We start from the raw sequence: 26,713 nt of genomic DNA on the forward strand, positions 1-26,713 counted from the left end.
CGCCAACCAGTCCAGTTTCAGTCTACATACTCATATATGGTAACCTTGACCTTTGACTTTTGAAATCTAATCAGTTCATCCAAGTCCAAGTGATTACTGGTCTAAATGTGACAAAATTCCCTGAAGACAGACTTGAGATATCATCTTCAAGAGGCCAAAAACATGTTTTGTGAGGCCACTGTGACTTTTGACCACCCAAATCATGGCTCCGACCGAGCTGAAACTCTGGGAAAGAAAATATTGACAAGAGGTTTTTATGGTGCAGTATCTCAGCAGAAAAGAACAGATTTTGACAGGCCTACATTGGTGGGGTTCCTCCCTTAACGGCAGCTACATCATCTGGGGATTTAAGAATTGCTCGGCAAATGGATCCTCACCATCCAGAGCAAATGAAAAATGGCAGAGGACGCCATACCACCTATCAAACAGTGCGATGTGAGGAATTTGTCACTACTGCAACACATTTAGAGGCAGACTTGAGTCACATCTTCAAGAGGCAAAACAATGGTTGTGAGGTCACAGTGTCTTTGACCTTTGACCTACTAATTCTAATCCAGTCATCCTTAAGTCCAACTGTACATTTCTACCAAATTTGAAGAAATTCCCTCAAGATGTTCCAGAAATATCACGTTCAAAATGTCAAAAATGCGATTCGTAAGGTCACAGTGATCCCACATTTCTAATCAGTTCCTTCGTGAATCCAAGTGAATGCTTTCACTAAATTGGAAAAAACTCTGTCACAGTGTTCTTGAGATATAAAGTTGACAAAAAAACTGAAGATTAAATTGATAATAAATTCTTACAATAACATGAGTAAAGAATAATTCACAGCTGTACTGCAACAGTTACCAACTGCAATGCTACAGCACTGAAATGGATGGAAGGCCTGTTAGTCCCAGAGAAAACAAGTGTTGTGCTACCAGCAGTAAAGCTGCTGCATCAGATGTGTCTGTGGTAATTATGGACACAACACTGATTGTTATGATATTAGATCATGAGTGGTAGAATTGTGCGAGAGGGGGCAGTTCTTTACAGAATGGAATATATTGTGCATCTTATACTGCCACATCTACAGCACGCTTCACAGCAGATGTGGAGAGAAGGGTAAGAAAGAGCAATTGTTCTTGCTATTAACAAGTAATAAGAACTGTTTCTTCTGTCACCTTTCCAGGGAAGTGCAGCCAGCTTTTTGTTACTGCTGCATGCCGCTTTGCAAGATGAGCACGCTCGTCGAAACCAAACAGATTCATGGCCGCGACCGAGCTGAAAGTGCAATGTCTGGGAGAAGAAAATATTGGCAAGAGGTTTTTATGGTGCAGTATCGCAGCAGAAAAGAACAGATTTTGACAGGCCTACATTGGTGGGGTTCCTCCCTTAATGGCAGCTACATCATCTGGGGATTTAAGAATTGCTCAGCAAATGGATCCTCACCATCCAGAGCAAATGAAAAAGTATGGCAGCGAGGGCAGAGGAACGCCACGCCACCTATCAAACAGTGCGATGTGAGGAGTTTGTCACTGCACCCTATCTCTGCAATTGCATATGTATTATAAAGATCCTTACCTCACAAGGCACTCCCCTACATTCTCATTCATAACAGGCATATGTCAGTAATCAAATTCCACAATTATGTAAGTGTGCAACTACAGGAATATTTGCCGAGTGTTCTCCTCAACTCATGCAACACCAATAGACTTTGCTGTCTTCTTCTATTCACATATTTCAGTTTTCCACAACTGATCAACCTTCATCCTCATTTTGCATCCAGGTAACACACAGCAAAGCATTGCTCCGCTGTTGAGAACGGAACTGACACTGAACTTTATTTTTTGTTACTCACTCACTCGAACGTTTCTCTCTAAGTTGTATAAGACTATATGGTTGGCTCTTGCCATCACCCACTGCAGGGGGCGATGCTACAATAAGGCAAGTATGTAAGGGCACTCGAGAAGTTAAGTTGTTAAGTGGATTCAGTGAGCCGCACATTCACTTAATCTTGTGGGGGCGTGTGGTGTCAACCGCTCTAAGGAGGCGAATATTTCAGATTGGTCTAATCAATATTCAGCTTCTGCTCCAGCTACCGCCCCTTGGCAATGGAAATTTGTACCAGATGGACTTGAAACAAACTGGAGCAGATGTACTGAGCGCCTGAAAAGCCCATTTCTCCAACACAATGCTCTGCCCTGGGCTTTTTACCTGGAATACACAAAAAGATGTAGGTAACAAAGGTGCCAGGTGAAAGTTTATAAGAGATTTAAGCAGAATAATAACAATCAATATTTTTGTGCATGTCAAATGTCAGATTTGGCTGTGATTCTCTGTGATAATAGATTTGCAAAATCCTATTAGAGGGAGACAAGAACAAGTCTGTAACCCTCCCTCTCTCTGGAGAAAGCATGAAGAAAGATGACTCACTTTCAGTGGAAGAATGAAATTTGGAGTGCAGGCCCTTTTTGCATATGACAGATATCATGCCTAGTGATTTATAGCAGAACTTTATGGGCCCTGCAAGTATTAAGTACCAGCACTTTAAGCATCAATCAACTTCATTCAATGTAAGTGACTCTTAAAGCTCAGATATAAAGTCGAGTTCATAGTGCTACAGCACATTCGATTCCCGAGTTGAAGCATTTCACCACAAACAGGAGAATTACTTTGTTAGAATTTTCCGATGCAGTTTGACCACAGAGGCACTTTTGACCACCAAGAGGCTGCATCAGATCAGATGGACTGCACCACTAAAAAAACATCAGTGACTTCAACTCAGACAGAAAACTAGAAACATCCATCAATGAATCATCACTGCTGCAGATGATTTAACATTTAGATTTTAAATGACATTTTTATGTTTCAGTTTTGAGTCATTCTTGTGCGAGCTGGTGTAAAGATCAGAAGCACTTGTGTCAGATATTGATCTTTGTGTCAAGTGTCTCTGTTAGTTTCTATCATATATAGTATTATTCAAAATTATGCATGTTTATAAACTGATATCTTTGAGTGCGTACAATTTGGTGCAGCTTCATTGATTTTAAGGGGATTGTGGCGTAGAAATGATATTTTCTGGTGGGCCTGCACTAACGTGGGTGGGCCAACTTTACTACAAAAGGTACTTATAAAAACTTAAAAGTAGAAATAGGGCAAACGTAGACAAACTTAAAAAAAGCAGTGATACTTTTACTGTGCAAAAATCTGCAAAACATTGCCTATAAAACAGAAGTCCAGTCTATTAAGGCTGCACTCAGCGGTTTAGACATCAAACCATTTTCTGCCCTGCAGAAACAGCTGCAGATCAGCTACATAGTGCATATCACTGTAGATGAATCATTTTTACCCTGCACACACAGCATGCATTGATGCTCATCAAATTTCACAGTTGAAAAATGATGAACTAAACCTTGAATGCTCATAACAGCCATTGTTGCTTCAGTACTATGATCACTTCACAACAAATACACAGGTAGAGTGTCTGTATGTGGGAACCATAGCAACCAATGTTATTTCCACTGGCTTTCTATAGCTTGTTTCAATAATTAATTAAGACTTTATGTAAAATTATTTTCTTGCTTTATTCTTCTTTCTTCATATTTTTTGATGGCAAAATGTATGTAGATCAACTCACTGGTGGGCCAGTGAGTTATGTGAGCTGGTTCAATCTCACCTCAGGCAAAACCATACCTATGTTTTATTCAATTAAAACTGAAGACATTTAGTCTTTTGAATAGAAAGAAATGGGACATATTTTCTTCTTAAATAGATCAAAATGAACTGAGTAACAAAAGGTTATGATCGCTGTGAAAAACTGTTCCTATCAGTGTATACATTACACACACACGCACACACAGGAAATCAGCTGCCATGAACGCTAAATGTCAAGCTGAATAATTGACGTCAAAACAAAATGGGAATGCAGTCTGATTATCTGACTATTGATCAGTGGGTCCAGGTTGTAAGATTCTGTCAGCGTTGGTTATCCATTCAATGAAAACTATATTACAACTAGTGTTTATGCCTTACATTGTTTGTCAGTTTCGCTATTAAAACATTAACTTGATCAGGATGTATTTTGCGTTACAGTCGGGTTTGCTGCTATTATTTCATACCTGTGAAGTTTTCTCTCTAGGAATTACCTCTTTTGCCCCCCTTCCTCTTCAAATGTGAGAAAAGCAAAACTGTTATACTCCTAAATGATGAATATCATCGTTAATGTCAGGGCTGTTTGTCTACTGGAACGCTGGTGGACATTATTATTCATTTGTCCTCAAAATACTGCGAGCCAAGAACCACAGTATTCCACAACACGGCCCGTGCTTCAAGGTGCAGCCAGATCATGCCGCATGTAATAACCAACTTACACTTTAAAGGTCAGAGGTATTTCAGTCCTGTCTCATGCCTTCACATTCTCCCCAGTTCTCTGCTGTTACCACTTCCTTTGTAAGCTTGAATGTGTGCACGTCCTCAAAATGCCTATGCTGACTGATTCCAGCCGACTAATAATCATGATGACGATAGAACACTACAAATTTATCAGGCGGAGTTCAAGATGAGCAGGGTGACCACATGAGATGAAGACACAGAGTCGCAGGTTTGGTTCTTTGTTATTAACAGGACTAGTGCAATGCCTGTTGTAAACCTGTTTGTTTAGAATGGACAGTTCTTTGGTCTGTGTTAACGCTCTGGAGCTACTTCAGAATTATTCCTTGCCATTAGTGAGTCCTCTACAGCAGTTCCACAATATACTGTCACCTTTTAGTGCTTGTGTGCTGGATGTTGTGTTCAGAGCTTTTTATAAACAATCTATGGTCCAGAGGGAAGTTAGAAAAACCTGCCTTCATCCTACCTGGTTTATCTGCAATGAAGATTTTATAGTCAATGTATTTCATAAAATGAAACTGAATTTGCTTTATTACTGTTCAGGTGTGTGGCTTATATATAAGTATGAAAGACTGACTCTACTTATTGTTTGATTCATTGTTCTGTTAAAAAACATATTATCAGACTCAAGTTCACAACTTGTCAAAATAAAAGCTCTTTAATTCATCTCAATACTCGCTTTACTTTGGAGACAATGCTGTGTCTCAGTTAGATATGATAAAATAAATTGTTTTATCAAAGTTGACACTACACTTTCGAGGAGCACTAACGAATACACATACCAAGTGTGAAATCGAGAAAATTAATGGTTTGGTGCATTTAACATACAGACAAACAGACAGACAGAGGTTTGTGGAAATGAATAATAAAGTGGGTGAGTGAGCTGAGTGTTGTTGTGGTACTCCAAGCTTAATCCGTTGTCCTAGAACCACAGCTTTCATTACCCACCCTCTATTGATGTGGACAGATGTAATACCAACAGCTCAGCTCTGCACACTTAAAGATAGGTTGTCTCATATACTGTAAGCCTGGTACAGCAGGATGTTTCAATCGATTCTCAATCTAATTGGTATCCAGTGAAGAGTTGGAGAAGGAAACTCAGTGCAGGTTAAGCCAACAGTGAATGCTTGTTGCTGACCAGCTGATTCCTTATAATGAAGCTCACCAGTGCAAACCTCACATATGCCTTAAAGGAGCCCTCATCGGGTGTGTTTTGGGAACACATAACAAGTGCTCACACTCATTAAAAGAGCACTAACGGGTGCTTGTTCATCACTCATTAGGCATTCACTTATCAGGTAGAGTTGTAGTTAGGAATGGACACAGTATTGTCGTCATTTGGTTTCAATTTCAAACTAGAATTACTGCCTGTGTTTGAATCTCTCTGCCTACAAGTGCAGTTTCATCCCATTAGGTGTTCCTGACATTGTTGTTCAAAGAAATTCACTAAAGGCAAATTTGAAATGTATTCAAGAGGCCAAAAACCTGTTTTTGTGAAGCCTTGACCTTAGAGCTTTGATCACCTAAATCGTATCAGTTATTCAGTGAGTCGAGGTTAACGTTCAATTCCATTAAGGTGCTCCTGAGATTTTGCGTTCACAAGTCCAAAAATGCGCTTGCAAAGGTCACATTGACCTTTACATTTAACCTTTCACCACAAAATTCTATTCCTCCCTGAGCACAATTGAATGTTTTTCTGTTATATAAAGTAATATACCTTATAACTGTGAAAGGATTTCCTTGAGGTGCTCCTTAAATACTGGTCCACAAGGCAAAAATTGTGTTTTCAGAGGTCACAGCGACCTTCAACTTTTGACCACCAAAATCAGTTCATCTTTGAGTTCCACTGAATTTTTGTACGGCTGTCATGAGCAGAGGAATAAACAGTCATTTATTCAATAAGGCTGAACTGGGGTTTCATTCTGACGGTTGTGGCTTTTTGTAGGGATGTCTCAATCAACTTTTTTGGTCCCAGTTTTAGACATTGGGTGTTTGCAGATCTGAACTGATGATGATATTTACTCAAATTGTAATCAACTATGTATCTGACACACTGAAACAACAGCTGTAGCACATTGAGTCTGATGCACCTACTTTATCCAAATGCTCGACTGGTTCGAAAGTATTTTGTTTGGAAGTTTAATTGATATATAAATAAAAAATCATTGCATGAGTACAGACACCAGCTGCTGAGGATATTTACCAGACAACAGACTCATGAAAATAACAATAATGAGCCTTACTATCTGCTGCGGGCAAAGCTTGTCATTATAACCCAGTGGAAGTGACGACCAGAGGTGGCTGAAACAACAAACAGCTGCTAACCTAGAGGAGTGTTTTGTACACTGCTTTGCCGATGGCGAACAGCATCGGATTTTGCTAAATCCATGTATTTTGCCAACCTCAGTGTCTTAGGTGTGAGTCACTTAGCCCTCACATACACTGATTCTCTCTTGTTTATGCAGCAGGATGCTGCACTGTGGAGCCCGACTGTTGTTAAGTAAAGCTTCACTACAACACTAACAGGCTGGACAAAACACAGCACACAGGAAAGAAGTCGTTACCGTTCCATTAAAAAATGCCTGGAGTGACCCAGATTCTGATCCCTATCTTCATTATTTTGCCATGTTGAGCTGACTTGTTGCTATGGAGCTGTGTTTTCAGTAAAAGCAGGAATTATTGCCAAAACTACTCAAAAGCCATATGGCCCAGTTTAATTAGATTTTGCATGAACAAAGAGTTGATTTTATAAATTCTGTGCCGACTAAAAATCCATCAGGCTAATGATGCAAATCAGCCAGAATTACTAATGCCAGCAGTTTAAGCTAAAGTTAGATTCATAGTTGTGCATTTGTGGCGTAGATTCAGACAACGAAGCTGGAGCAGCTTTTCACAAATGTAACTTTGTGTTAGAGCTATGGCAGCTACAGAGATATAACATGGAAAGTGAGATTTGCCTGTTTGGGCTTCTTGTGTTTTTTCCTTTTTTTCACTCAAACCCTGCTGGATATTCTTGATAGTAAAGGCCCAGTTTCCTCTTTCTCCAGCAAACTGCACCCATCCCTCTAACAAAACATATACAGTGACTGCACAACAGCACAGACTAGTACCCTCCTGTCACAAAGTAAACATGAGAATGTAAATTCAGTTCCTGTGAGGAATGGTATTATAGCACAATATACTGTCTGATCATGCATGATACAGCTAAATATATATACTGTATATATCATAACTCTTTTGTTTACGCCACCTCTTCTAGGGATATGCCTGACGTCCGTACTACTCCAGAGGTTTACAGCAGCTAAAACTTTGGAAACACTGCTGGCCCCACTTTGATTTAAAAACTGCGGGGCTGCGTTTTAGTCTGGACAAGCAGAAACTGGGACTTAGAGACTCCTGCTGACTGGGTCTTTTCGGTCACGAGGTAGTCTTTGTTGATTCGTGATCCCCTTCCGGGAGAAAAGGATTAGTATGAGGTTCTTCAACCAGTGTAGAACATAACATGAACATCAAACACAAGCGTTGCTGACGCTGTTGTTCTTGCTGTTTACACTGCTGCACTTAACTTATCAAAGCTAATTTAATTTCCTGCAAAATGAGACACCCCCTGACTCTGATGTTCGGGTTTCTGTTATATTTCTGTTACAGTCCGTGCCGCTTGAAAAAAAACATTAATTTGAATTCATATCAGGAAATGAACATTTGATGGATGGTCTTTGTTTCTTACTGTGCCCTGGTGACACATCTGTAGTGTAGGTAGCCCGAGAGCCAATCAAGCTCCTGAACTCCATTGTTCTTTCTGTCACAATAACAAAAGCTTCACTGAGCAAAGGGCAGGTATGATTGCAAGAATGGACTGAAAACACATGAAAATAACATCTTATTAAGAAACGCTTATGTTTGGTTGAAAGTCCCGCTCCCATTTTGCTTTTATAATGATGAAAAGAAGCAATGATGCTTTCAAGACTTGAGTGTGTTTAAGCTTCAGGGCAGTGATTATGAACGCAGCTCATTGGTTCTCAGTCAGAGGTTGGAGATGGGTAAGAGGCACTTGTGTGGTGCATTGTGGTCACTCGTGGGCCCCAAGGAACACATCAATATGGTAATAACACTCTTTGAGAGAAAGGAATCGTGAATCGTGTAAACAGGTTGGTAAACACTTGTTGCGATTCAGAAACTTTGGCAATGAGACGCGAGATAATTCCTGTTTAAAAAGACAATTCCACAAAGGGATTTTTTTTTGACTTTCCAATGTGATGTGCTCAACTGTTACGTGTGCTGCCTTTAAGATCCATCCTAACGAGGTTATTTGCAAGGGCTTACATCATCGTGTAGAATATAAGCTTGACTGATCCTCAGTTCAGGAGAGTAAATATGAATGATGAGACAATCACACATCCAAGACCGCATACTTCCTTTCAAATAAAATACGCTGGTGTGCCCACAGAGCATACACACACACTGGGGGAATGTAATTGCAGATGATCAAATATTTTGCATTCAAAAGACATGTGAGTGATTCCATTTCCTGACAAACACATTCTGAAAAGAGAGCTGCCCTCAAATAAAAGGGAAATATGATATGAAATATGTATTTCCACAACTCTGTGTTAAACCGATTGTTCCGGTGCGACCGTTTTGCTCAGCACCATGCCTTCCAATCAAGCATGACTACGAATATAAAACTCAATCTTGTAAATAAATTAGCCTATTTACATAGCAAGCTTCTGCAGAAAAAACTATTCTGCTAATAGCAAAGTAATAAGTCTTGGTGGCGTCATTGTCATCTGATAATTGAATTGGTAGACAGGGCCATGCCGCTGTCACAGCGGGGGCTGGCAAAGAAGATAAGTGTGGTAATGTGGTTGTATACAGAGGCAACATGTCACGGCAGCTTAACAAAGCCATGCTGTGGTAAATTAAGAGCCATGCAAGAACACTGCGTGAAATATGCTTTTTCATATTTAAGCAGCACTTTGGTTACACAGATAAGATCTTTGCGTCAGCCACATTATCATGGAACCCATAAGCCATCAAGTTAACATACTCTTCCTTTCACACAGAAGTTTTGTCCCAACTGCCTCTGAAGCATCCACATCTTTACTCCACAGGCTCTACCTACTGTATCTATAGTTACACCTGATTTTCTACAGAAATATACAGTAGTATTCTCCATTTATTCAACACATTTCTGGGGTATTTTAATAATAATAATAATACTTTCATTTATATAGCAACTTTCACAACAAAGTTACAAATTGGCGATAAAATGATCAAATCAATTCAAAATGATGAGACTGTTTTTATTAACCACTAAAAGTGCTTTACAGTGACAGTCATATACACAGCGGTCTTTCTATCACACATCCCTCACACACTGCTGATACAGCCCTCAGGGGCAATTTGGAATTCAGTGTCTTGCCCAAGGGCACTTAGGGACTGCAGGAGCAGGGGATTGAAGCAATGATGAGTGTGATGATTCATCAGTTGATTTGAGTATAATATATTTTTAAACAGTGTTAAATACTCTAAATGTGGTTTTGCTTTGAATGCCTGATATCTGCAGTAAACATATCTTACATATTTCACCTTACACATAGGGCGGGTCAATATAGTCAATTATATAAAATGTAATTTATTGTGTAAGTAACATTACTTGTTACAATTGCCCCCAAACACTGCTATAATTTCCCTCTTGTATTCTTCATGCATGAAATCTAATATTATTTCATTCTTCTTATGAGGTCAAAAGATAAAATGTGTATTTAAAGTAGAGTTTGCATTATGAAGGAAAATATAAAACATGTTAACATTTCCCCTCAGTCTCATCTATTTGAATAAATGTGCAGTGACTCACATGCTGTTTCTCTTTTTTTGTTTCCTTCTCCACTGTGTTGCATAATTTGAATCTCATTTACTGTCTCTATAACAGTTAATTAATAATGATTCGAGACATGCATCTCCCGGGCCAGTTCTGTTGTTCTCCTTCATCTCCTCCATGTGTCCGAGGAGGAGGAGAGGTGTGGTCCCACTATCTCTGTATCTTCTACTCCATAAAATAGCTGCATTTTCACATTGACCAAATAAAAGCATTGACTTTATGTCTAAAATGCACTTTTTAAAACCTGCAGTCAGTTACAAACTGGAAACAGGGGGTGATGCATTTTAAGATGAGAAGTGAAGAAAAGTTTAGTATGCATCAACTATTTTAGAAGAACAAAATACATAATTAAAATTCAATTTGAATAGCGATGATGACTTAGTAGTGCATCAAACAACGTATCCTCTGCAACATTTCGTTATTCAGAAGCCACAGAGCTTACTTTTGTCTGTCAGAAGCGAATGCAAAGGCTCGTCTTCTGACTCAAATCTATTTCACCGCAGCAATCTGCTGAGCAAACAACAGGCTTTAGCCGATAAGCCAATGCTGTTCAATATTCATAATAGTCTATAAAGAAGGCTTTAGTGGATCTGAGAGAATTGCATTGTGGATATCTGAAAGGCACTGGTTTTCAGTTTCTGCTCACAGCGACTGGACTGAGTCCCTCTTTAGGAATTTGGATATTCTGCTCATGCAGCTCAATCTGCAGATCATTATTTATACTGCATCTCAACAAAACCTGCAATCTCAGATCTGAGATTACTCCAGGACTGCACAAACACGAGGTCTGACGTCCGAAAAACAATGTTAGTTTACCCTTTGATATCTGAATCAGCTTTGTTCTAACAGATCTGCAGCAGAAAATACGTCCACAACCCCTCTAAGAAAATCTCCTCTCTTTTCCATTCAATGCAGAGCTGTGATTGGCGTGACAGATCATAGGCAGCCATAAACCCATTTCTCTTGTTTCCCGCTGCCCTCAGGCATGGGATAAACATGTGAATACTCATATTGTTTCATCTGCTGCTTGGTTAAGATTATTTTATCTCACATTCATCGAGCATGGAAGCAGGAAGTGTACATTTATTTAACATAGACTATATAAAGATGGACCACATCTCCACTTCCTCTCACTATCGAGAAATGGAGCCAAATATCCCTGATATGAACACTGCCATCAAGTGATGCTGACGTCAATGGAGCCAAAGTCTGAGCAGCATCAAACGAGGGACAGAGCCACTGTAGTGAGGTCCTGCTGATAGACACGCATGACCAAATGTGTCATCAAAAGACTAAATCCAACCCAAACCTTAACACATGTCCCATCCAGTAACATGGAGGACGTGGGGTTTCTATTATGGAGCTATATTTAAGCCAGACACTGGGGGGTGATCAAGACCCTCATCTTTATGTGCAAAATGTTCGACATACATCATCAATGACACATTCTATTAATCAATAAACTGAGTTCTTCTCACATGCTGGTAACAAACATTAACCCCGTGCTGTGTTAAAGGGCCTCAACTGAGGCCTTGTCTACACTGTGGACAATTTTTTGAGAGATATTTTCCTCTCGGTTTAAAAAAAAATCTCTGTCCACATGACCTTTGTTTCACAAAATATTTCTGTCGAGACGGGAAGGTGGCGATACAGTCTACATCAATCACATGTCAAATACCAGAGATGAATGCTGTCTTCTATTGGGTGAGGCTGACACCAGTGAATGCTGGTACTGTGGTGCAGTGATGCTAAATTTAGCAGCTAACTTGCAATTACACTTAACAGAGCTAACCAAGCATAGTTGCTGTTTCATTTCTGGTGCATGATAGTGACACAAAACAATTGGTTGCGTAGAAGAACTGAAAACAGTCACAAAAGTGTGTATTTGTTGGTTTTCACAATATCCTCCTGATAAGCCCATAAATTAAGTTTGTTGTGACAGACCAAAGCACTTTCAAATAAGTTTGGGCTTCAGGAAATGAGGGTCATGGGGATTTTCCACTTTACACCTGATATTTGATAATTATGGCTAATGACAGTAAACATTAGTTGAACATAATGCAGTTTTTTTTCACAGCAGCCATTTTGACATGAAGTCTTCAGTACACACAGGTGATGAGGAACACCTGTACCTGAATACCTTTAGCGTACGTCCTGAATATTTCTAATGGCATTTTTTTTTTCATTCCATGCATAAGACAGACCTGTGAGTTGTGGCAGTAAAATATGTAATTAGAGCAGGGCAATGCATCATCACAAAAACTAAAAGTGTTAATACTGAGTGTAAAATAAACATTTACAAATTATAATGGAATTTTCCACCGGCCAATGTAATCCTGCAAATAATTGCTGGTACAGAGAAAATGCATCTGGTGCTGTCTGTGAATGAATTTTTTCTTTTGTCCATGAGCTCACTATAAAGTCACATACCAGTCCCTAAATAGTGAAGTAGAGGGCGTTTAATGAGAGGGTTTTGTTCGACACAGCCTGTGTCTTCATTTCATAGATTCAGCCATCGCTCGTTTACACAATAAAGCATTATACTCACCAACTTATTTTTTCAAGGACTATGGTGACAAAGCTAAAAAACAAGTCTGACGGGGCACAAAAAGATGGGCAGTAGAAGCGTCAGCTGCACAATAAAACATCCGAGCTAAGCCCAGAGTGTGGTAGTGGTGGTGGGGTTATCCAAACATGTAGATTTCCATATTGTGGCCCCCTTCGCTTTGATATTAATAAACTAATTTATACACCAAACAAGGCTATTTTGTTTCTCACCTAAGAGAAGAACCTGAAAACAGCAAGCAAGAGCGAAGGTGAAAAGCAAGAGCCGTTTTCACACATGACTGTCAGAGAATGTGCACACAACTGGGTCCAGACTCTGCCTGGAGTTTGTTTTTCAGATATTAACAACGCAGCAGGAGATTCTCTGCCCAGACGTCTTCACAACAACATCACAGCCGTGACTGAGCCTTGCTGCTCACTCACTTACGCAGGCAGGCAGTTTGGATGCTCTAATCTGATAACATGGCTCTGAAATGAAAAGCAAGACGTTCCTCGTCCCACAAAATTCTGCTTTATATAATTAATATCTCATTCTTTTAACTTTATTTTCTTGTTTTTTTATATTTTATTTTCCTTTTCTTTACAGTAAACAGCCAAATTTAGAAATACTGAAAATACAGATAGAATTAGTGAGTGTTATCAATCAAAGCGATTGTTATCAATATTTCTATGGTATCCATCAAATTTTCTACCTTCAAATTAAGTAGTAATCTGACTGAATGTCAAATTCAATTTCCTGTGGTGGGAAGGGTGGTGGGAGGAGTGTCATCATATTCATCGCCCAAATCAAAAAAAAAATCCAGTATGTGGAAAATGGAAATGAAGAAAGAAAATGAAAGGAGAGTATTGTCCATAAAAAAGATGAATAAATACACTCATTGTACCTCACCAGAGATGGAGGTGTGAACTGACCTGATGATGAACTCGCTGGAGTCGATGAGGCTGCCGTACCGGGACCCCTTCAGGTTCCCAGAGTTCCCCACGACAGAGCAGGTCCTGCAGCGCTCGGGGCTGGCATCCATGTAGAGCACCTCATCAGGGATGAATTGGAACAGCTCCTCCACCACCTCGCTGTAGTTGGCCGGCTGACTCTCTGACTGCAACCACTGGAGAGACAGCGGAGACAGGCCTCAGAGACAGCCGTGGCTCTAGGGCCACTTTAAGCAGAAGTGATTGAACAAGGGCAGCGGAGCTCGAGACACCGAGCAGCACATTTCTGAAATAACCTCGGGGGCAGCTTAGCTCCGTCTGCGGGGGCTCTTTTGGCCTGGCCTTCATCTGGTGGCTTTGAACTCGGAGAGACAGCAAATAAATGCAGGAATGTGTGTGTGCACTGTATACTGTTACATATTGTACCGTGGCAGCTGCAAACACAGAACGGATGTTCTGTTGCAAATCTCACATGAGTTTTAGTGACTCATGGTCTAAATAATGCAATGAAGCCTTTTCCACCATGGCCGTACATTTCTGGGGAAAAATGTTATTTAACACTGAATACACACTACAAAATGCTGGGTTAGGGTTATCTGGGTAACACTGCTGGGCAACTACTGGATCAACCATACACTAAAGGTTAATGTAACGCAGGAGGAAGGGTTGCTCGTTCAACCCAGAAACGTGATTAATATTCATCAACTTGAAAGTTGGATTCTACCTCATAAATAGGTTATTATAACTTCCATGTTCAGCTATAATTAAATCTTTACTCTACATGTACATTCACTCATTCTATCACTCAAATTGACTGTATATATGTAAATGGAATGACGTGTCTCCACTTTTTCCCACTATCGAGAAACGAAGCTTAAGTATCCTGGGTACAAACTCTGCCATCTTGCACATTTGGACCCAGAGCCCATGCAGTAGCGTTCGTGGGATGGAGCCACAGTAGTGAGATCCCTTTGATACTGCCCGCGACCAATCGTGAGTCTGGCTTACCTGTCAATCATGATGTTTAGCCATAGCATAAAATGATACCAACTTATCAGACACACAAACACTTTGACACACATCAGCATGATAAGAATTAAATGAAACCATCTTTGAGAAAAATGTATTTGACCTGTACTTTGATTATTTAGATTGGTCCGCGTCCCATCCACTGACATGGAGGAGACAGGGTTTATGACTTATACTGCAGCCAACCACCAAAGTGATCCAAATGCTCGGGGTTCAATTTTGAGGAGCAGTCACGTCGCCCATCTCTATATACAGTCTGTGATCACACATCATCATCATCAAAGGGCCAATCTGCCTCTTGAGCCTCAGTCACCAATAGACTACAACTATGGTAGATAACGGAATCCTTATTTACTTCAATGCAATGATCCTATTTTTCCTTTTCTTTTTATTTGTTTTGGTCGTCAAGACACTGATGCTGCAATGTTATAATGGCCCTTGAACTTGCAGGCATTGGTGCATAAATATATATGTATGAAAAATACTTGAAATACACCTTTTAATCATAACACTAAAACATTACTTCAATATGAGCTTTCACAATATCCATTATTGTCACTACCTTATACTACATATATCAGATATATTTCCCATCTAATGACATTCTATCCTTTACAGACATAACATTTAGCCTGGGATCATGTAAGCTTTGGCAGCTAGTTGGAACAGAGAGTCCCGCTACACCTGAAGGTCACGCCCTTTTCCCGCACCGGCGCGGCGAGAACCATCTGGCCCGGGCTAACGTCGATTCATGACACTTGCCCATTCAAGCTGCCTTTGAGAAGCATTTCCCGGAATGAGTAGTGACAGGAGGCAACCTTGCAGTAATTTTTCTATTCTCGCCCCTAATAGGACACAGTGTGAGGCGAATGTAGGAATACCTAAGGCGCTGGATGCCTTCCAGACATAGGTGGGATAATTGTGTGACATAAATTTAGTGAATGGGTTTTTCTAATTTACAAAGCTGTACTACAATAATGGGATGTAAAGACATACAATATATTTTGGTTTGAATTAATAAAATTAAGGCTGACACCCAATGAGCTGTAGCTGATGTGAATTCTAACTTTGAGCAAAGTGGGTTTACAGAAGTTATAGTGGGTTCTTTTATATATTTGGTGTGTTTTAAGTGTGGATGACTGGTCTATTGTACCTGGTATTACATCCATGAATACATCAAGGGGGGAGGCAGACATAAAAACTCTCCCTCCGACTGCAGAGTCAGGTCATAGATAAAACTGGAGTTAGTGGATTGTTTTTAGTCAATATTCATTTTCCTGCCTTCAGTAAATTGTAAAGTAAAAGGTAGAAAATACATTAACGTGTCAGCTCTAATTGGTAATAAAATAACTAATGGAAACCAAAATTACAAGATAAATAAGCACTCGAACATTCACCAGTGTGTGAATCCATCATTGAGAAAATTGAAATTTGACATGTACATGGATAAAACATGTACTTTCACATGGATATAACATGTACTTTGACTTTTCAATTTGGTCCATGTCTCATCCACTAACATGGATGAGGCAGGGTTAATGACCTATGCTGTAGTTAGTCACCAGGGGGCGATCAAGATGCTTTGTCTTCGTGTTGGGGAGCTGCCATGATGTCCATCTTTATATACAGACTATGGTAGCTATCAAGAAAAATTGAAGTCAGGAGGCAGCTCCCTCAACTGGTAATTGTTGTAACTGCAAGGTAAAGAAATGTTTGCTATTATTATTAGCAATTGTATATATATTATTTTTATTTTTTCATTTTACATTTTGCAAACAGTTAGATTATTTTCAGTTTAGATTTTGTTTTATAACATTTTTCAGGACCTCTGATTAAGAATTAAGCTGCATTTCCTGTGTGAACTGTCCATTGCTGCTTTGACATAGAGCAAGTTGTTCATGACTCCGCTCTGTTGTGTAAAATGTTCTAAAGCTGGTCTAAAATGACTGAATGTTGCACTGCTGCTCTACATACAATGCAATGTTATCATATAGATATTCTCCCCAAACTCTGACTGACTTCCAGCATCTTTGGTAGATAAATAGAAAACATCCCCTGAATGCAGTGTCAAAATCAAATTATGTAAATCCCAAAGGTAACTGCAAACGTTGATGCCTCTTCTTTGGGGGCTGGAGAAAGCCATAATGTATACATGCATACTTTATGTGTATGATGGAATAAATCTCTTGCCTCATCTACAGATTTGGGAGAGATGCTGGGAGAAAACACAAATTTCTATCCACCATGTCTCTTGTTAAATGAACAAATGTGTGTGGGAGTTTGCTTCACAACTTCATTCTGCTCGAGATCCCTTGGATCTGAAACAATCAATGCGGTGAAAACAAACACTTCTTGGAAGCATTACAGCAGCGTGTGATCTCTTTTTTTATTCATGATCTCTTCAGTTTCTCATCTGCTCTCAGAAGCTGCAAGTGCATTTTCTCAGTCCTCAACAAGATAACATTGCACATCCCCTAAACAACCCCCCCCCCCCGCAACTGATCTCACCTGCCACCATTTGAAGGTTTCATCAGAGAGGACGCTGTTCTCTCTGGTCATCAGAGGGTGGATGGACTGATTGAAGTGCTCAGCGAACCAGGGGTCGTCCTCCAGCTGCGTCATGCAATGTCGACAGGCACACGGCCCTTTGGAGAAAAAGTTGTCCGACAGGCGAAAGGCGTATTTGAAGTAGACTGATGGGTCCCGGAAAGTGTAGCTAAACAGGAACGTTGTAAAAGTAATGACACAAAACAGCAGAGCAAAAGTCCTGATTCTCGTCCGCTTGGGTAGAGACATGTCGTTTCAGTCAAAGTCAGTTGGCTGAGATCTATGGAAGTGCCGTGGACAGAAATAGCATCATGTTCTGAAGGTGCAAGAAAAACAAAGCTACCCTGTTGTCCACGTGATGCGAGCGGCTGAGCTATATCGCTGCTGTCGAATGAGCCTGTTGCTCTTTTCTTTCTTTCAGGAAAATACAGCACTCTTTTAATAAATGTCCTCAATGAAATCCACCCATGTGGGCAGAGTCACATCAACCAAAGGAAGATAATTCCGCTGCCTGCCTCCATCAGCTCGATGGTTCCTGGTTAATCATCTCCAGTCACTTTTTGCGACTGTTCAGATGTCGACTCTGTGAGGTCAGTGACTGGTGTATTATCCGTTCATCAATGATCCACCTGGAGGGCAAACAAAAGGACATTTTGTAATACTGATACACACAAACACATACACACTGGGATGAATTGTGGGAATAACAGCATTCAAAAACACCTTGAGCACTGTCAGACAAGCACACAAAGGTGTGAATACTGCAGTGCTCAGTGTTCACGTAACTGTATAAACATCAAGATGAAACTGTCTACGGATGTTTTCATGAACCAGAATTCATGTCTTTCTTACATTGTTAACATTTGATCTGGTTAGTTTAGGTTCACACTGTAATTTAGGGAGCAGACTTTAGACTCAGGTGACACACAGTAGGTGCGTCCTGTTGTCATCACCTATCTGGGCTGCGTCATGCTTTACATTGGAGGGCCATTCGCGTGTTGTCAATTTGGATATTGTATTCACTAAGTATTCACAAAGGAAAAAGTAGTCTTTCCTTTTGTATGGAGATAATTATTGATGGTTACGTTAATATCATTGCTTCTGTAATATGACTATGGTATAACTACCAGCAAAATGAACGCTGGTCTGAAAATTCGAACTAGCCCCCCCAAAATGTTCACACTGCCACTGATGTGGACTAAGACCACCTGAACTGAAAATCCGAAGGTCCGGACCAAACAAGGTTGGTGTGACAAGCGCATTTAAGAATTGCTTTTGCATCACCCATCTTCGTGTAACAGTGTTTGTTTTATTGCTCTGTTTTTCCTCAAGATTAAACAGGATGCATCACAGTCTCTCTTTAAGAGACCATCAAACACCAGAAAAGTCCTGATTGATTGTACAAATTATTACAGATCCCCTGGAAAAGTACATCACTCACCCTCACTGTTGAGTATGTCAATAACTGGAAACAGCCTGTGCTAGCTGAGAAGAAATGAAAAGACCGAATGCACAAATCACTGACTCACTGGGATGATATAGCAAAATGAGTCATTGATCCAGTGTCGCTTTCACAGATTAAAATTTGGAGATTGCACATTAGGAAAACAGTTGGCTTTTATTTTGTCATTTTTGGTGTTTTTCTGGTTTTAGTATTCACATTCTTTACTTAAGTAAAAGTACAGAAATGAAAAAGAAGTACTGATTCAACTCATTTACTCAAAAGTAAGAAAGTACAGGCTCTGATATGTACTTAAGTACAAAAGTAACATTTTTAACTTAAATGATGCATGATGCCTCTTCTGATAACTCGGCAAAATTAAAAAAGATGTAGGCAAACAAAATAGGATAGTTTCACTCTTTTGTTAACAACCTGCACAGAGAAAACAAATCACTGGACACAGTCTAGTTTTGCTGCCAAATTTCAGAAAGAATAATTAAGTAAAAAGTCGTCAGGAAAATAAAAACTCACACACACACACACACACACACACACACACACACCTTACATGACATTACAATTGATTGAAAAAAACCCCCCACTTACTCAGTCTGCTGTAACTCCTGGATATAACATGACTTAGATTGCGTGAAACTAGGCAGCAGGGAAGTCAACAGTTAATAAATCTCAACAGGGAAGCGGATGCAGTGAAACTGCGAAAATGAAAAAATACAATAACCACTTTCATAAGGTTAAATTATTTCTAATTTGTAAGCAGACTGAATTTATACATTCGGAACATGGAGGGTGGTACTTGTATTCGACAGGGCTGCAGGGAACATACTAAAGAGCCTATACAGCTTGTAAGACACAAAAATTCCCAGAATATAATGGAGTGTAGGGGAAATGTTTTTCTTCAGAGCCCGGCTTTTCATGGCTGACAAAGCAGGCAGGCCTCCTGGGGTTTCATTTCCAACATGAAAAGGCCACCTCTGCCTTTAAAACACGGGCTGGGTTTAATTCTAATTCTATGTGCCGCTGTGTTTAGGATTTCTCAAATTCTCCTATATTTAGCAGATCCGCATACACATAGACGTCTCAACACACCCAGTGAGAAACATATCTGGATAAATGAAACACGCTTTGCTCTTAACAATTTCTGAGTGAGTCCTCCCATACAGGAGATGTGTGGAAGAAACTACATTATGACAAGAGAAAAGGACTGCAGGGTCTTTGCTGATTAGAAATTGATCAGGTCGTTCAAATTCCACCCTGGGAGGAGGAAAGAGGATTGGGTTTAAGAGCGGCTGAGAAAGACCGACGCGGCTACACGCTCACACTCGCCTGTTGATTTCATTTTCGCTATCGGGGCAGAAAATCGAACCGTACAGCCATTTATCAGCTGCACTGACACAGACCAACGCACAGGAAGGCTTATAAGTGATCCAGTCTGCTGTTCGGAGCTTCATTACTCACAGCGGACTGCGGATTTGCATACAGCCCGAGGTTGCTTATTGTCTGAGGCAGCAGGTTTGACAAGGATACCTGGGGACACTAATGGACACTTCAATGACTATGCCTATTCTTATAGAAGCAGGCCCTGTTGACTCCACTCAGTTTGAAGCCTCTTGGCATTAAGAGTCCCGGTTGATGTGAGAGCGAGCGGAATACATTCTCAAACAGGTGGCGACTCCGACCGTCATCTCGCTCCCCTGACCTTGTCTCAACTTGAAGGCTGGCAACCCCACGCTGATCAAAGTTCGCCAGGCTGAGACAGCAAAGCGTCTGTTCACACTTCAGAAGTGCAGGGCTGAGGGGGGGGTGGTGGTGGTGGGGAGCAGCAGTGTGCGAGCTGCGATTTTCACCCTAATCTTCCGTTTTGAGAAGTCATCATCTTTGCTGGGTGTAGTTACACTAAACTGTTTTTTCGGTTTGTGTTCTGTGGAAATTGTTTTTCTCCCCACAGCTTACAGCCTCTCGCTTTACTTGTGAGCAATTTCAGGAATCATAATTCCGCAGTTTTGACGACTCATATGTGTCGCACATTATACCTGAGAGAAGCCTCTCTGCTGACCTCAGAGTACATTAGTACGCTCGCTAAGTTGAACCGAGCTTCTCAGTGGAAGTTGACTGTCCGTCACACATGCAGCTTGTCACCAGGATGTGACAGCAAATGATTGACAGTACATTCTATTGCGCTTAAGCTACTTCAGACAGTAACTGGACTCCGGATAATCTCCTGAAATTCTGTGGAGGAGCAGTATGTGAGAACACAAATGTCCAAGGCTGTTGCTGCAGACATTCTCCAGAGTTTCTCCAGCTCCCCTAGTACATGCCGATGCCTGTAACAATGTGCTGTACCCCAAAAACACGATCTCCGCACCGCAGTGGAATGTACTATGTTACGTCCTGCCTCATGCCCGCTGCATCATGACGCTCACATGAATGCCTGGAGATTAATATATATATATTTATATTTAAAAGACAAAATGTGCAGACATTTTCCAGAGTTACTGTCTGAAAGCGGCTTTAGTGGGTCTACTGTGAACTGAAGATGAATTGCACTTGTTGGATAAACTGTCTCAGCCACTCCTTACTGCAGATGTTTTTGAGAAGTATATTATTTCAATTACTTATTTCTTTCTTATGTTTTAGTTTCTTTTTCCGATTTGAGTGGTCACGTGACCTGTCAGGTGACCTATTGGTGCAGGTATATGTATAGTGTCTCTGCTTACTTTTTCTGAAGGCCTGTGACCGAAACATAACCTCAGAGACAATTTAACAAGTTTGTTGCAGCATCAAATGGTGTGCGGACATTTATTCTCTTCTCATACTAGTCAATGTTGCCCAGCAACTAGTATAAAGTTTCAAGTATCAAGTCTGGATCTACACGCTTTCATGTACTCTCTCTAAAACCTTTCCCTCACACTTCAAACACAGGATTTGAGCTGACATGAGCACCGTCATAACAATGTAAAAAACTACAGCAGCAAAAGGAAATAAATCATAGGCTTATTCACCTTAATAACTGCACTCCATAAACTTACACTCACCAAGCCCAACAGCCAATCATGTTGCAGCAATGCGATGTATAAAATCCTGGGATTTTCACCAAGAACAGTCTCTAACATTTACTCTGAATGATGCAAAAAAAAAAAACTAGGTTGAGTAGAACTGGAGAATTGACTGAGAAAACGTAGCCTGGTCTGATGAATGTGGATCGGTAGTGTCAGAATCTGGATTGGGGGAATGATTTCTTCTACACTTTGGGCCGTTAATACTAATCAATCATGGTTTGAATGTCACAGTCTTTGTGAGTTGTTCCAGACTATGTTTATCACTTTATGGCTACAGGTTACCATCTTCTAATGGTTTCAAGAACATTTTCTTCAAAAAAGAAAAGAGAAAACAGGAGAATATTCTGAACTGCATCATTGCATGAACATCAGAGTTCAGAAGATGCAGAGTAGATGCCGTACCAACTGATGCTGCATGAATTGCTAGTTCTCGTATTACACATGCTGGGCCAGCGTGCCGCGTACCATTAACCATGATTGTGTTCACTTCAATGTTAACTGAAAATATGAGCATGAGAAAGACCGACTGCTGGACCCAGTCCACAGAACCCTGAGGGTGCTCCACAACTGCTGCACAAAGAGCTGTTCACTTGTCTATACAACTCACCCGTTGTCGTGGACATTGTCTTATTCGACAAAGTCACACTGATGAGTCCAGGCTGCTGCTGCTGGTTTATTTAAAGATTTATTTATATTAAATGTATTGCATGTCAAAAACACACTAAATTTGACCCTTAACAATACACATGCTAAGTGTGAGGCCAAGAAGATGATGAGTTCTTGAGATGTGCAAACCATATACACATATAGACAGATTCCTGGAATTATAAAATGGATGGAGCAGAAATAATCTCAATAGAATGTTTCCCACATTTTGTTGCATCCAAGAACTGGAGCTGTTTTGAGCTCTACCCAGGATTAGTGTTGTGTTCCCACTATATTCAAATGATTCATGAAAATAAAACCACTAAGAAACCATGCAAAGACAAAGAAATCGTCCCATGTAAGGTCAGTCTAACAATTAGTTTTTACCTGGGAGATAACAGCAGCTGTCTGTCTCCCTGTTTACATTTTGAATTGTCCTTCAATGCTTCAACTACACCACATGTGAGCAAATGGGGCCTCCTGTGTTTGAAGTCAAGTCATTCAGGCCTAGTGCACTGTTGTGCCTAATTAAATGTCTATCTAATAAACAATGAAACTGATGAGAAGATGAACGAGGGGAGTGAGTGGTGAGAAATGAGGGTGAACGTCCCTCACGCTCCACGCTCAATGATCGAAGCTTTAACAGTAGAGTAAGTTTTAAAACCCATCACTGATGCAGCTCATCTGGGAAAAGAGTCTTAGTCAATGAAAGTTTTCTGGTTCCTTCTGCTGCGTTAACAGAATGTCAGAAGTTGGCCCTGATGCGGCATGAGGACGTTTCATATAATGGACATCGACTGTATGAACGACAAAAAAGATGCATTGCTTTTACAGACTGATAAAGCCAGCCTCACTGAAGAAACACTTCATGTGTAATTCAAGCAGCCTTAGCAGTCAATTTATGAACAATATTATGTGAAAGCAAGAAATAAGAAAAAAATAATCTCTGCTCTCATCAACATTCAATATCTGACACTGCAGCAGATGGGAGGAATAAAAAGGGACGTTAAAGGCAACCGAGGAGAAATCCAGAGGGATTCTGTGTGAAAATCCTGCTGCTTAACTAATAATATCAGTCAGAGAATGAAAAATGAAAAAGCTCCAGATTTTACATTTGATGGCATCACATCTATGAGTCCTTGTGCGCTTTGGTGGAGAGTATTTCATTTTCACAGATATTGACTTTCAGTTGGAGCTTTATTCTAATAAAAAGGGAGACGGGGTTGTGTTTGCTGCTCGAGCACATAAAGCGGAGTCTGGGTGCGCGGAGAGACTGAGAGGTGTGGACAAGGTCTTCTCGCAAGTTTTCTATAAAGAAGAAACAAATGAAAGTCACTGGAGTTACTCCGCAGATATAAATAAAACACTGGGTCAGTTGTCAGACGCTGTTAATTCAATTGAAGGGAGATAATGTAAAAACACATGCAATACTATAATTTATAATGTAACAGAATCGCATCCCTCCGTCAAGGCTGATTTATCACCATATTGCACACACGTGTATTGAGATCAGATGTGTCTGGATCATTATCTAGATCTGAACCTGTCCATAAGTATTAGCACTCTATGTATGGCTGTTTATTAAGGTCTCTACATTATTTCTTGAGAAATTCACATAATGTCAAAAAAACGCTCCATCACGCAATGTTAAAGAAAGTGATAAAAGATTCCTGGATATGCCGCCTTACTTGAATCTGCTCCTAACATCCATGTGTTCTGACCCACACTGTATCATTCCACCAGGTTTTTTGTAGAAGTGCTGCTGACAAACAGACAAAGAAACAAACTAGAAGGGTGCTCTGAGAACACATACCTAAAGGCTAATACCCTTTCTCGCCATGTCAAAGCAGTTTTTCTGATTAATTATCTATGACTTGGTGGCCAGCCATATTCTGATTAGTCCTAATAATATAAGAGATCTGTAACTAGCTGTGTGAAGCTATATTTGCCATGTGCCTGCTCGAGCCTATGAAAGTTTAACCGTCCACACAGTCAGACCACATAGCCTCAGTTTTACTTGTGCCCTGCAATGCAGTTCTCTCCCTTGTTCGACAACATGGGTTCCCCCTTGGCCCATTACCCGGCCTTCCACAAAGTAAAAACATTATAATTTCAGTAGTTTTTTCATAATCCATGACAAAAAGCAATGCAAACATAACCTCGAGATGGTAATAACTGGTATTACTGATTATGCTCTTGAATTGAGACATCTAATATCACATTTCACTCTTTCTTTCTAAAGATAAACAGATTGATGCATGGAATCTTTTTAATTTGTATGCTTCAAAGGAGGGTTCGGGGGGCTGGAAATAGTCTGTGACCCCTGAATTCATGAAAACCTGTTGCAAAATAATGAAAATGCGGCTGTTTATCCAGCAGCGGACTTTTTGAAGGTGAGAGGTTTATTTCTTTCTTTCTTTATATATTTTTGCAATGTGCTAAACCCCCCGACCCCTGCAATGTGTTATTTATACTTTTTTCCAAACTGCAATGAAGTGTGTGTGCTTTTCTAGCTGCTGGTGTCTATACACAAACCCTGATTAGTGTATGTGAGCAACATCCTCACTGCAGGTCATCATCACAATGGAATTTAAAAGTCACAGTTTACTCTTGATTTAATGAAAGGTAAAAAGATGCTGTTCTTCAATATTTTTCTTGTGGACTACAAATCCCATGAACAGACCAATACTAACCATAATAACAAGGAGTGTATGTCTAATTAAAGCCTTTTCCTCCCTGTTGTCCAAAAGCTAATTTATTTTAAGTCAATCTCACACACCATCCTGCTGCAGGGCAAGCAAATTATGTTAATCCTCAGCTGAAACTAGTTCCCAATGCAGCAGTGCTCACCTGTCACTCAGGCTATTTTGAAAATAACCATTTTTTCTTCAATAGGAACCCGTGGACTTGAACCCAGAGCCACAGACCAATGAGTTTTAAATTGACCGATGTATTGTTGGTTTTGGTCATGAGGTTTGTTGATGATAAGAACTATACGTAAAAATAGTCACAATTATATTGCTTATGTTTCATAAACCTGTACTAAACAATTATAGTTTGAAATTACAAACATACTTAAGTATAACCTATTTGGAGTTAAATTAAAACCTGCAGTTAATTTGTTGTATCAGGACTGAGTTGGTGTTGTCTAACTGACAGTTACTTGAAAGCATATCCGAAAAACTTCACCACTGTCATTAGTTTGATTCATAGAGACAGAGAATCTTTTTATGGGACCAATGTAAATTTTAGGGGCTTATAAAATTGCAATATGTATATATGGTTTGTATAGGTTGTTAGATGAATAGGTTTTGTTCTGTGTTTTGTTATTTCCATGGAAATTTGGTAGAAAAAAACGACTGGGTGACCAAACAGTATCAACAATTATCGTGATGTAAATTTCATTTAATAAAACCAAAGAACAAGAAGAATTGTGTAAAGCACATCATAGATGTACTTCACTTATTTCATTTGTTTGTCAAGTGTTTTTCATTCTCTACTGATAAAGAATTTCCCTTCACCTAGGAGCAAATAATCAGTCTTAAAACTTAACAGAAATAATAAAAAGACAATTATTATTATAATTACCTATAAAGACTGATACGAACATTTTTATCTTGATTTATGGTTATATTGCTCGGAGTTAGACATTTTTTAAGATGAATGTACTTATGTCTTTTCATCATCTATCAACTAATTACACAAATGTCTGTCTGTATGTGGAATGCATATCTCAAGAGCTGGATTACAGAGCTTTTAATTTGAAAAGTTCTGAATTTCTGAAGATTGTGTTGATTACTTTACTGACCTCTGGAATAACTGACATGTACTGAATGGAAAATGACATCAGTTAGGTAGAATTGTCTGAAGAGGACTCAGCAATGACAAGGAATAATTCTGAAATAGCTCTGAAGCATTAAAACAGGACAAGCGAACAAACAAGCAGGTTTAGAACATACACCGCACTAGCTTTTAAACTATCCCCCCCCCCCAAAAAGATATTTACCAAATGTCATACTGATATATTGGCCAGGTTCACTTGCAAGTACAAGATGTTGCCCAAAACCAGGAAAAAACTACAACAGTTGTTAAAGAATCTGGTTTGCCTCTCGCAGTCATTGTGTATCTGTTTGTCTATAAAGCATTTCTGCACCATAGTGAACCTAAATCCTCATCTGTGACATTTTCAGAATCTCATGTCTCCCAACCAGGCCATAAATCACATTA

At 39.9% G+C, this 26,713-nt stretch overlaps 1 protein-coding gene across 3 annotated transcripts in view; it reads right to left on the reverse strand.

Annotated features, from left to right (window-relative positions):
* LOC109631673 (CMP-N-acetylneuraminate-beta-galactosamide-alpha-2,3-sialyltransferase 1) overlaps nt 1-26,713 on the reverse strand; it is a 91,317-nt gene that overhangs the window by 11,286 nt on the left and 53,318 nt on the right. For all 3 annotated transcript variants that reach the window (XM_069516675.1, XM_020090548.2, XM_069516674.1), the window contains 2 exons: nt 17,285-17,952; nt 13,730-13,923 (listed from right to left, as the gene is read on the reverse strand). In XM_069516675.1, the coding sequence (XP_069372776.1) occupies nt 13,730-13,923; nt 17,285-17,572 (482 nt within the window). In that variant the 5' untranslated portion in view covers nt 17,573-17,952. The remainder of the gene's footprint in view (nt 1-13,729; nt 13,924-17,284; nt 17,953-26,713) is intronic.

The sequence above is a fragment of the Paralichthys olivaceus genome, chromosome 20, assembly GCF_024713975.1.
Source record: "Paralichthys olivaceus isolate ysfri-2021 chromosome 20, ASM2471397v2, whole genome shotgun sequence".
In the NCBI taxonomy this organism is placed as follows: domain Eukaryota; kingdom Metazoa; phylum Chordata; class Actinopteri; order Pleuronectiformes; family Paralichthyidae; genus Paralichthys; species Paralichthys olivaceus.